Source organism: Oncorhynchus tshawytscha, linkage group LG05, assembly GCF_018296145.1.
Source record: "Oncorhynchus tshawytscha isolate Ot180627B linkage group LG05, Otsh_v2.0, whole genome shotgun sequence".
In the NCBI taxonomy this organism is placed as follows: domain Eukaryota; kingdom Metazoa; phylum Chordata; class Actinopteri; order Salmoniformes; family Salmonidae; genus Oncorhynchus; species Oncorhynchus tshawytscha.
Genome location: NC_056433.1, coordinates 11926715 through 11939031, shown reverse-complemented (window position 1 = coordinate 11939031; position 12317 = coordinate 11926715). Strand labels below are relative to the sequence as shown.

General features: G+C 44.5%; 1 protein-coding gene across 1 annotated transcript in view; it reads left to right on the top strand.

The window, feature by feature from the left end:
• Positions 1–442: 442 nt before the first annotated feature.
• Positions 443–12317, top strand: part of LOC112249829 (glutamate receptor ionotropic, kainate 2-like) — a 174923-nt gene continuing 163048 nt past the window's right edge. Inside the window, exon 1 of the mRNA XM_042321472.1 lies at positions 443–1101. Within this exon, the coding sequence (XP_042177406.1) occupies positions 981–1101 (121 nt within the window). The 5' untranslated portion in view covers positions 443–980. The remainder of the gene's footprint in view (positions 1102–12317) is intronic.

The window sequence follows — 12317 nt, the reverse complement described above, 5'->3', positions numbered from 1 at the left end:
CGTGTTTATTATTGAATACCATCACTTTCAATAACAGAAGACAATATATAGGAAAGAAGAAAAAAATACATCGGCCTATGGAATGAATGGTGGCCCAATTGATGTTTTACATCATCCTTTGGATGAATGGGTAAACTGTTGTGGAGCAGTATAATCCACCAGGAACGTCTTCCACAGTCACACCATTACGCCTAAATCATAGTTCACAGACGATAAGACGCTATAGTCTGGCGTTCCATTACATAGCGACACTGGTTATGACCTAGAGATGTGGATAGGCTACTTGCGCAGAACGATGTAAAAACGCGCACAAGCGTTACATAATCAAAACGGGTGGGTGGATGGTATTAGCCGAGGAACTCATAACGTTGTAAAAGAGCAGTTAATTTGGGATGCAGATAAGGATATGTGGCACACTGTTGTCGGCGGAACCTGTGACACATTCTCTCTCTCTCTCTCTCTCTCTCTCTCTCTCTTGCTCTCTGCCTCTCACCCTTCCATTCCCCCTCTTCTGTAGGATATTTCTCTGGCGCGCGCGCTCACACTAACCTTGGCTCGACGTCAGAGGCTGTGCAGCAGTGCAGTATAATGGGAGAGTAGGCAACATAAAGTGCCTCATAGGCTGCTATTGCGATTCAGCTCTGCTTGGCGCTCTCCGCTGCTCCCCTACCAACGCTCTTCACGTGTGGGTATCCGGCTGCCCGTGTCTCACCTCCGCTAGGCACCGGCCCATGTATGGGCCCCCACCGGTTTGTAACGCCCGTCATGGATGTCCCACCGTGTCTTGAACCGGAGGATCGTTTCTTGGCGCAGTGAAGTAGGGAATCATGCCGGGACTGCTAATGGATTTAGGGGAAGCGCGAGTGACCATGCCGTGATCCTGCGCGTGGGCTGCCATCACCCTGCCGAAAGACCGTAGACCGAATTCCGGGCGAATCAAAAGCGTACGGGGGATCACCACTGTGCATTTTACAAACAACATGAAGATTACCTCCCCGCTGATAACTAGTCTCGTTTTCAGGTTCAACCTCAGACTGCTGCTCCCGCTTCTGATGCTGTTTCTGGGATACTCTCGCGGGATGCCACACGTTTTAAGATATGGTAAGATACTTGTTGTTTGTAGTGGAGAAGAAAGGAGAAATGATCCGTTCACCTCTCATTGCTGTAGCCTTTAATGGTTCAGAGACTGGCCCTGTTTGTGCTTCATGGCTACGTTGTGTTGACCCTTTGGCAGTGGCACACTGTTGCCCCTTTCTTCACAAACATGGTAATTCGGACCCCAAATATTCATTCTAAGCAAAATGAAACACATGACAGATTCGAATTGACATTTAAATCACAGACTTTTACCCAGAATATTGGCCTAATGCACGACCCTCGTGGTCAAACAAACAACATATTCACTGGATGGCGTGTATTAAGGCCAATTTCACTGAGAACCGGCGAGCGTGAGTGTTGGTGGAATAATATAAGGTGAATGGTTGGGTTCCCTTAGTTTACTGTGTCATATGTGAACCTATTTAATCCAAATAGTCCACATCTATATGCAACAGCTTGAGGCGTAGTGCTACAAACAAAACACACGTTAGCCGATATATATGACCAGAACTCTTGTTGGATATGGTGTCAGTCTCTCGACAGCGAACGGTTTCATTTAGAGAGAGGTAGCCTACTCCTTCTATTGGTCACATCAATTAAACTATAGGATAAATGAACACAGTAACTAGGCTACAAAAAGCTCCCGATTCATTGTTCCTCTGGGGGTCCCTTAAAAATAATTGTTGCTTTACTTTCAGTAACGGCTATTTTGTAGGATTTGTAGGCCCATGACATGAGCTTGTTTTAAAATTCCCATCAAAGCAATAATGAGCATTCGTGGTTTTAAGGGAGTGTAGTAATCTGTACTCCTACACATACACTATCTCCCAACTAGCGGTATAGGCCTAGAACACACAGGGGATTTCGGTACCTCTATGACCTTTTAAACGGCTGACACCCCAACATGTCTTCCTCGGTAAATGTAAGAGAGTCGGGGTTCAATCAATCACTTACAAGGCCAATCAATAGGGCTGCAAGGGGCGGTAGTTTTTGACCCATTCAAATGACCAGTTATTGATTGAGAAGGTTGCCTAGTATATTTTAGTAAGGTATAGCATAAGCCTAAACAGCCAATGTCTTGTCAGTCATTGTTTGAATAGTCGCGAGACCGTCTTCGAGTGATGACGACGGGCCGTTCCTCAAAGCGGATGTCATCTAATGTTGACAACACACTGACAAACATAATGTCCCCGGAGGCTTCTGTTTAAAAGTCAGCCCGCGTCCGCACGAGCCGCCACTATGGCAAAGTGATGTGGTTGTGTTACTGCTACTCGCACCTGCCTGCTACAGCCTTCTCCTGCATGTCCTCGCGCGCTTACCGATTTCCCTTCTTGCACGCTGTCTGACAGGGATGCTGTGGCTGCGGGCAGCGCATGGGATTCATGCCCATCTCCTGAGATCTCTTGCTCAGGGCTAAGCAGCGTGCTCGCTGGGATTTCGTCCCTGCAGCGTCAGACCGACGCGTCATTGTCGCTATGCCAAGATGCATATTGTGCGGCTTGAATTGCTAGATACAGCGAGCTACTACAAGTAGGAACACTCAGTTCAGCACCATGGACAGCGACTCGCTTCAACCGCGCGCTGGGCCCTGTTGCTATTTCAACCCTTTGTCCATCATTTTAAGGCAACAACCAATTAGTTAATCATGTCAAACCATTTCTCATTTCCCTTTAGACTATTTCCATAAAATACACCACATGGTCAAAAGTATGTGGACATCTGCTCGTCTAACATCTCATTCAAAAATCATGGGCATTAATATGGAGTTGGTACCCCCTTTGCTGCTATAAAAGCGTCCACTCTTCTGGGAAGGCTTTCCACTAGATGTTGGAACATTGCTGCTATAACAGCCTCCACTCTTCTGGGAAGGCTTTCTGCTGTGGGGACTTGCTTCCATTCAGCCAGAAGAGCATTAGTGAGGTCCGGCACTGATGTTGGGTGATTAGGCCTGGCTCGCAGTCTGCATTCCAATTCATCCCAAAGGTGTTCGATGGGGTTGAGGTCTGTGCCGGTCAGTTCTTCCGCACCGATCTTGACAAACCATTTCTGTATGGACCTCACTTTGTGCATGGGGGAATTGTCATGCTGAAAGAGGAAAGGGCCTTCCCCAAACTATTGACACAAAGTTGGAAGCACAGAATCGTCAAGAATGTAATGCTGTAGCATTAAGATTTCCTTTTACTGTAACTAAGGGGCCTATCCCGAACCATGAAAACAGCTCCAGATCATTTTTCCTCATCCACCAAACTTTACAGTTGACACAATGGATTTTCCTGGAATCTGCCAAACCCAGGTTTGTCTGTCGGATTGCCAGATGGTTCAGCGTGATTCATCACTCCAGAGAACACGTTTCCACTGCCTCAGAGTCCAATGGCGGAGAGCTTTACACCACTCCAGCCGACACTTGGCATTGCGCTTGGTGTTCTTAAACATGTGTTCGGCTGCTCGGCCATGGAAACCCATTTAATGAAGCTCCCAACAAACAGTTCTTGTGCTGACGTTGCTTCCAGAGGCAGTTTGGAACTTGGTAGTGAGTGTTACAACCGAGGAGAGACGAATTGTACGCACTACGCACTTCAAGGCTTGGCGGTCCCAGTCTGTGAGCTTGTGTAACCTACCAAATCACGGCTGAGTCCTTTGTATTGGTGTAGACTTGACGGACCAGAAGGGACTCATTCCCTCACAAACCAAAAGGAGAAAGCAATATTTTCTCTGGTAGGAACAACCTACCTGGCACCTCTACAAACAATAACCTCAAGTCAAAACCGTTAAAATGGTCAGCTATGGGCACTTATAAAGACAGGTGTGTGCCTTTCCTAATCATGTCCAATCAATTGAATTTAACACAGGTGGACTCCAATCAAGTTGTAGAAACATCTCAAGGATGATCAATGGAAACAGCATGGACCTGAGCTCAATTTCGGGTCTCATAGCAAAGGGTCTGAATACTTACAGTTGAAGTCGGAAGTTTACATACACCTTAGCAAAATACATTTAAACTCAGTTTTTAACAATTCCTGACATTTAAACCTAGTAAGAATTCCCTGTCAGTTAGTTCACCACTTTATTTTAAGAATGTGAAATGTCAGAATAATAGTAGAGAATTATTTATTTCAGCTTTGATTTCTTTCATCACATTCCCAGTGGGTCAGAAGTTTACATACACTTAATTAGTATTCGGTAGCATTGCCTTTAAATTGTTTAACTTGGGTCAAACGTTTTGGTCAGCCTTCCACAAGCTTCCCACAATAAGTTAAATTAATTTTGGCCCATTCCTCCTGACAGAGCTGATGTAACTGAGTCAGGTTTTTAGGCCTCCTTACTCACACATGCTTTTTAAGTTCTGCCCACAAATTTTCTATGTGATTATCATCAGGGCTTTGTGATGGCCACTCCAATAACTTTACTTTGTTGTCCTTAAGCAATTTTGCCACAACTTTAGAAGTATGCTTGGGGTCATTGTCCATTTGGAAGACCCATTTGCTACCAAGCTTTAACTTCCTGACTGGTGTCTTGAGATGTTGCTTCAGTATATCTACATAATGTTTCTTCCTCATGATGCCATCTATTGTGTGAAGTGCACCAGTCCCTTCTGCAGCAAAGCACCCCCACAACATGATGCTGCCACCCCCGTGCTTCACGGTTGGGGTGGTGTTCTTCTGCTTGCAAGCCTCCCCTTTCTCCTCCAAACATAACGATGGTCATTATGGCCAAACAGTTCTATTTTTGATTCATCAGACCAGAGGACATTTCTCCAAAAAGTACGATCTTTGTTCCCATGTGCAGCTGCAAACCGTAGTCTGGGTTTTTTATGTGTTTTTTTATCGATATAGGACTCATTTTACTGTGGATATCGATACTTTTTTACCTGTTTCCCCCAGCATCTTCACAAGGTCCTTTGCTGTTGTTCTGGGAATGATTTGCACTTTTCGCACCAAAGTGCGTTCATCTCTAGGAGATAGAACGCGTCTCCTTCCTTAGCGGTATGACGGCTGCGTGGCCCCATGGTGTCTATACTTGCGTATGATTGTTTGTACAGATGAACGTGGTACCTTCGGGCATTTGGAAGTTGCTCCCAAGGATGAACCAGACTTGTGGAGGTCTACAATTTTTTGCTGAGGTCTTGGCTGATTTCTTTTGATTTTCCCATGATGTCAAGCAAAGAGGCACTGAGTTTGAAGGTAGGCCTTGAAATATATCCTTAGGTACACCTCCAATTGACTCAAATTATGTAAATTAGCCTATCATAAGCTTCTGAAGCCATGACATTATTTTCTGGAATTTTCCAAGCTGTTTAAAGGCACAGCCAACTTAGTGTATGTAAACTTCTGACCCACTGGAATTGTGATAATGAATTACAAGTGAAATAATCTGTCTGTAAACAATTGTTGGAAAAATGACTTGTGTCCCGCACAAAGTAGATGTCCTAACCGACTTGCCAATACTATAGTTTGTTGACAAGAAATTTGTGGAGTGGTTGAAAAATGAGTTTTAATGACTCCTACCTAAGTGTATGTAAACTTCCGACTTCAACTGTAGTTTTATATTTATGACATTTTAATTTACATATTTATAACTGTTGATTTAGCCTACTTATCCCCTTTTTTGTTGGCTCTGCTGTGTTACGAGTTCAATATAAATGGCTCTGCTGTGTTACAGTGCAATATGAATGGCTCTGCTGTGTTACAGTGCAATATGATTGGCTCTGCTGTGTTAGAGTTCAATATGAATGGCTCTGCTGTGTTAGAGTGCAATATGAATGGCTCTGCTGTGTTAGAGTGCAATATGGGGCCTTACGAGTGGCTCAGTCATCTAATGCGCTGCATCGCAGTTGTAGAGGCGTCACACATCTGCATAAAGACCCGGGTTAGACCGGAAGACCCTTGAGGCGGCGCGAAATTCGCCCAGCGTCACTGAGCACTGCCCCTATATAGAGGACCTTCCACCCCCACCTGGGATATGGATGCCTGATGAAGACCTAAGGGTCAAAACGTTGTAAATAAATATCACCTGGGAACAGCAGTGTGCAGCGTTTTCCTTTCTGTTGTCCATGAGTCTGTCTACAACTCCAGCACCTGTGGAAAGTACCTGGATGTTCTACAGCTTTTGTACTCCCACTATTTGGCTCCTACTCTATTCCATGTGTTTATACAGCACTTCCTGTCTGGCTATCATCCTGGTGCACTCTGGGTACAGAGAGGTCATTTCCCCTGGGGTGCTGTGTCCTGCTACTGCCCCCTATTCAAACTAGTGCACGCACACACGCACACATGTACACATCACACACGTACGTACGCACGCACACACACACACGCACGCACGCACGCACGCACGCACGCACGCACACACACACACACACACACACACACACACACACACACACACACACACACACACACACACACACACACACACACACACATATACACACACACACACACACACATACACACACACACAGCCCCCCTCCCCGCCGTCCATCCTCACAGGCACTGACCAGACCCTTGTAACACCAGCGGTCTGACTGTCGAGGTCAAGGCCTTTTCACTGAAGAACACAGAGACAAATTCAACTCTGTGTATTACCACTGCCTTTGCCAAGTGGAGTGACAAGTGCAGTAAGTCCTAGCTAGCTGATCTGGCCCTCAGCAGTTGTTCCATAGATGCCCACACAGCTCCGAGGACATCTGCATTTAGAACTGCACTATCGGGTGGATAAGGGCTGAGAGGACTGAGAAGTTGCCATGTAGTGTCACTGTCATCAAGTTGTGGTTGCAATGGCTTAGTGGGTTAGCGAATGGGTCTGGAAACACAATGGTGTGGGTTTGATTCCTGCATGGGTCACATCACATGTGCATATACAGTACCAGTCAAAAGTTTGGACACACCTACTCATTCAAGGGTTTATCTTTATTTTTACTATTTTCTACATAATAATAGTGAAGACATCAAAACCATGAAATAACACGTATGGAATCATGTAGTATCCAAAAAAGTGTTAAACAAATCAAAATATATTTGATTCTTCAAGGTTGCCACCCTTTACCTTCATTATAGCTTTGCACACGCTTGGCATTCTCTCAACCAGCTTCACCTGGAATGCTTTTCCAACCGTCTTAAAGGAGTTCCTACATATGCTGAGCACTTGTTGGCTGCTATACTTATTTTCCACCATAATTTGCAAATAAATTCATTAAAAATCCTACAACGTGATTTTCTCGACTTTTTTTTCTCATTTTGTCTGTCATAGTTGAAGTGTACCTATGTTGAAAATTTACAGGCCTCTCTCATCTTTTTAAGTGGGAGAACTTGCACAATTGGTGGCTGACTAAATACTTTTTTGCCCCACTGTAGATATATATCAACGTTTGACAGTTTTGTTTGTTGCTGTGGATACTGATGTATGCTAAATCCAGCAGCTAAATGGTCATATTTAAATGGCGGCAATTTAGCTCCTTCATTATACAGTAAGGTTGTTTTCTTGAATGACAAGATTCTGTTGTTCAGAGATGATGTTGGTTCTGAAGCTAAGTGAGCATCAACCAGCTCTACGTTTACAGCTACTTCACTTCCCACAGTCGAACAAGTATTTGCCCCCTTTCTCATTTTCTCTACTTTTGCATATTTTTGTTACTGAATGTTATCAGAACTTCAACCAAAACTTAATATTAGATAAAGGGAACTTGAGTGAACAAATAACACAGCAATTACATACTTGTTTAATTTATTTCTTAAACAAAAATATGCAACACCCAATGCCCCTGTGTGAAAAAGTAATTGCCCCCTTACGCTCAATAACTGGTTGTGCCACCTATAATTGCAATGACTACAACCAAACGCTTACAACCAACGTAATTGTTGATCCGTCTCACGTCGCTGTGGAGGAATTTTGGCCGACTCTTCCATACACAACTGTTTTAACTCAGCAACATTTGTGGGTTTTAACTCAGCAAGTCCTGCCACAACATCTCAACTGGGATTAGGTCTGTCCAAAACTTAAAATGTGTTGCTTTTTAGCCATTTTCATGTATGCAATTTTCATGTGTGTTTTGGACCATTGTCTTGCTGCATGACCCAGCTGCGATTCAGCTTCAGCGCACAGACGGATGACCTGACATTCTCCTGTAGAAATCTCTGATACAGAGCAGAATTCATGGTTTCTTCTAATACGACAAGTCATCCCAGTCCTGAGGCAGCAAAGCATCCCCAAACCATCACACTACCACCACCATGCTTGACCGTTGGTATAAGTTTCTTACTGTGGAATGCAGTGTTTGGTTTTTGCCAGGTATAATGGGACCCATGTCACCTAGGCAGTTACACATCTGTCCACAGAACATTCTTCCAAGAGGCTTTGATGATCATCCAGGTGCTTCCAGGTACCTTTTGGCAAACTTGTGTCAATGTTTTGGACGAGATGGGTCGCATTTTGTCTGTCAATTATGGAATTTTGGAATGGCCTAGTTAAAGTCCAGGCCTAATCCCAATTGAAATGTTGTGTCAGGACTTGAAATGAGCAGTTCATGCTTGAAAGCCCACACATATCGCTGAGTTAAAGCAGTTCTGCATGCAAGAGTGGGACAAAATGTCTCCACAGCGATGTGAGAGACGGATCAACAACTACAGGAAGTGTTTGGTTGCAGTCATTGCAGCTAAAGGTGGAACAACCAGTTATTGAGTGTAAGGGAGCAATGACTTTTTCACACGGGGGAATTGGGTGTTGCATAACTTTGTTTATTAAATAAATAAATAAAACAAGTATACTTTTTTTGTGATATTTGTAAACTCAGATTTCGATATCTAATATTAGGTTTCGGTTGAAGATCTGATAACATTCCGTCCCAAAAATATGCAAAAGTAGAGAAAATCAGGAAGGGGAAATCATTTTTCATGGCATGAGATGTTATGGGAATTGCTTTTCCATGCTGTTAGTCACATTGGTACAATTGGTATAGACACACACCCCACCACACACACACACACACACACACACACACACACACACACACACACACACACACACACACACACACACACACACACACACACACATATCTATGTTAGTCATTACCATAATAAGAGTTTGGTCATGCTATCGACGCATGACTCACAATTACATTCCGTTAACCATTTGACACCTTCTCTAAAGTCTTGATCAGAGTTTTACAGGCGGTCACGTTTTATATCCATCTCATCTCTCAACATAGAGCGTCTATGGAAAAACGGGCTCGCAAGGCTCGCAATGACATTGAGTGAGTGCAGTAATCTCTATTATCAGGGAAAGTGGATACGCTTCTGTCGAGCTGGAGAGTGATGCTATTTATTATTATCTGTACCGTCATCTCACTTCCATACCCAAAGCACATCCCCAGGAGCTTGACAATGGCTGGAAGCAATGTTTACTCTGTGGAACCTCGTGTAGTTTTCAAGGCTTTGCTTTGTTGATAAGAAGCCCCCAAACTAATTTTGACTGTTATATTTCCTTACATTTTCTTTGCTTTATTTTCATTTAAGATAGGTCTAACATATGATATTGTCTTTTGGAGTCTTTTTTGGCTCATACAGCACAGAGTTTCATTTTAGTTTACTTTAGTTTTCATTTCAGTTTCATTTGATTTGAGCCCTTTTCTGGTATTTTAGAAGGGAAAAGTAATTTTCTGTAGAGAGTTGAGTTATCCATTTGATTGTTTTGAGAATATTTAATACATTTTCTTTTCCCTCTGTCCATTTTCACTCTTGGAAATTACAGGGGGGGAATTTAGGGATTTGATAGTTAATTGACTTTATTTGCTTTTGCACCTCCAGTCTGCATTATCAGCTGCTCGCTGGAGTTTAGTTTGGGATTGCAGGAATTATGGATATTACCCCGTGTCACGGCACACTGCCAGCACCTTCACAGCAAAATACATTTAAATAAGCACAAAGCTGCTTAAAATATTCATGTCACTCCGCACTCTGTGCGCACCCGCACTCGCAGCTCACTCGCTTATAGAAATGTGAAACTATCTCCTCACTCCTCTCGCAAATCATTTCCACGGTTTAAAAATACCCCGGACGAGGCTTGCAAGAACAAAGAGGGGGGGGATCTACATTGCATTAAAATGCGGCTCCACACGTCAGGGTTTTGAAGCTAAGAGAACGAGATTTCTCGCAACGTATTTTATGGGCCTGTGTCTTTGAAGGAGCCCTTGGTTTGTGTGTGTGTGTGTATGTGTGTGTGTGTGTGTGTGTGTGTGTGTGTGTGTGTGTGTGTGTGTGTGTGTGTGTGTGTGTGTGTGTGTGTGTGTGTGTGTGTGTGTTGTGTGGTCATGCATCAAATAAAAAAAAGTGGGGCCTTTTCTATGAAAAGTAATTCAAGTCGGCACTCTCCCTGTACTGCCATTTTGAAATGGGAAATATCTGTGAGCTGTGAAATTAGAAACATACAAGGGCATCTTTTAGTGCTCAGGGTTTTGTTGGTTTGAATGTCAATTAGGTAGAGTTGCATTGGTGAAGGATTAAGATGAAGTAACTTCTGGTTAGTTGTTAGGTCACAGAAATGTACAGGAAGGGGACAAAGGTGCAAACGCGTTTCACTAAACAACTAAGGGGAGGACTACAGTCTGGTCTGGAGATGAAGAGGACTACAGTCTGGTCTGGAGATGGAGAGGACTACAGTCTGGTCTGGAGATGGAGAGGACTACAGTCTGGTCTGGAGATGGAGAGGACTACAGTCTGGTCTGGAGATGGAGAGGACTACAGTGGTCTGGAGATGGAGAGGTCTACAGTGTTCTGGAGATGGAGAGGACTACAGTCTGGTCTGGAGATGGGGAGGAATACAGTCTGGTCTGGAGATGGAGAGGACTACAGCCTGGTCTGGAGATGGAGAGGACGACAGTCTGGTCTGGAGATGGAGAGGACTACAGTCTGGTCTGGAGATGGGGAGGACTACAGTCTGGTCTGGAGATGGAGAGGACTACAGTCTGGTCTGGAGATGGAGAGGACTACAGTCTGGTCTGGAGATGGAGAGGACTACAGTCTGGTCTGGAGATGGAGAGGACTACAGTCTGGTCTGGAGATGGAGAGGACTACAGTCTGGTCTGGAGATGGGGAGGACGACAGTCTGGTCTGGAGATGGAGAGGACTACAGTCTGGTCTGGAGATGGGGAGGACTACAGTCTGGTCTGGAGATGGAGAGGACTACAGTCTGGTCTGGAGATGGAGAGGACTACAGTCTGGTCTGGAGATGGAGAGCACTACAGTCTGGTCTGGAGATGGGGAGGACTACAGTCTGGTCTGGAGATGGAGAGGACTACAGTCTGGTCTGGAGATGGAGAGGACTACAGTCTGGTCTGGAGATGGAGAGGACAACAGTCTGGTCTGGAGATGGAGAGGACTACAGTCTGGTCTGGAGATGGAGAGGACTACAGTCTGGTCTGGAGATGGTGAGGACCACAGTCTGGTCTGGAGATGGGTACTCTGATGCACTTAAATGTGCATCGGAGTCCAGGTAGTTCCTATTATTGGAAACTATGTAGTCCATCACTGTTTTAGTCAGTTTTTTCCCGTCCAGAATAACTAGAGAATGATGATAGTGACAGTCATCTAGGGATACCCTTGAAAATGATCCAACAGAAAAATATACTTGTTCAACTCACGGTGTAGTATGGCTGCTCCGTTGTGGTTATATCATCCGCAGACATGATGTCCCATCTCTCTTTGTCAGTGTCACTCAGTGGGCTTCCTGTGGTTTGCTGGGTCAGAAGTCATGTGTCCCTGGAGAGGACCCGTAAAGCTGCCAGTGTGGCTCTGTGTGGCTCAGAGTGCACTGAAGGTCAGGAATGGTGAAGGGACACAAGGGAACATTTAGCTCAATATCTCTTTCCACCCTCCTCCTCCTCTAGGGCACGAGAGAGAAGCTTTTTGATTTTTGATGCTCTTTCATTGAGATGTCCTCACAAACCAAAACATTATTTACACACAACCATCATGAAACCTATGTAGCGCGACAGAAGAGAGACAGAGACACAGACAGACAGAGAGGAGTGTGTCTGTGTGTGTGTGGTGCATTATTTAGTGTGTGTGTGTGTGTGTGTGTGTGTGTGTGTGTGTGTGTGTGTGTGTGTGTGTGTGTGTGTGTGTGTGTGTGTGTGTGTGTGTGTGTGTGTGTGTGTGTGTGTGTGTGTGTGTGTGTGTGTGTGTGCAAGAGTACGTGTGTGTCAGACAGACTATGGATAATTA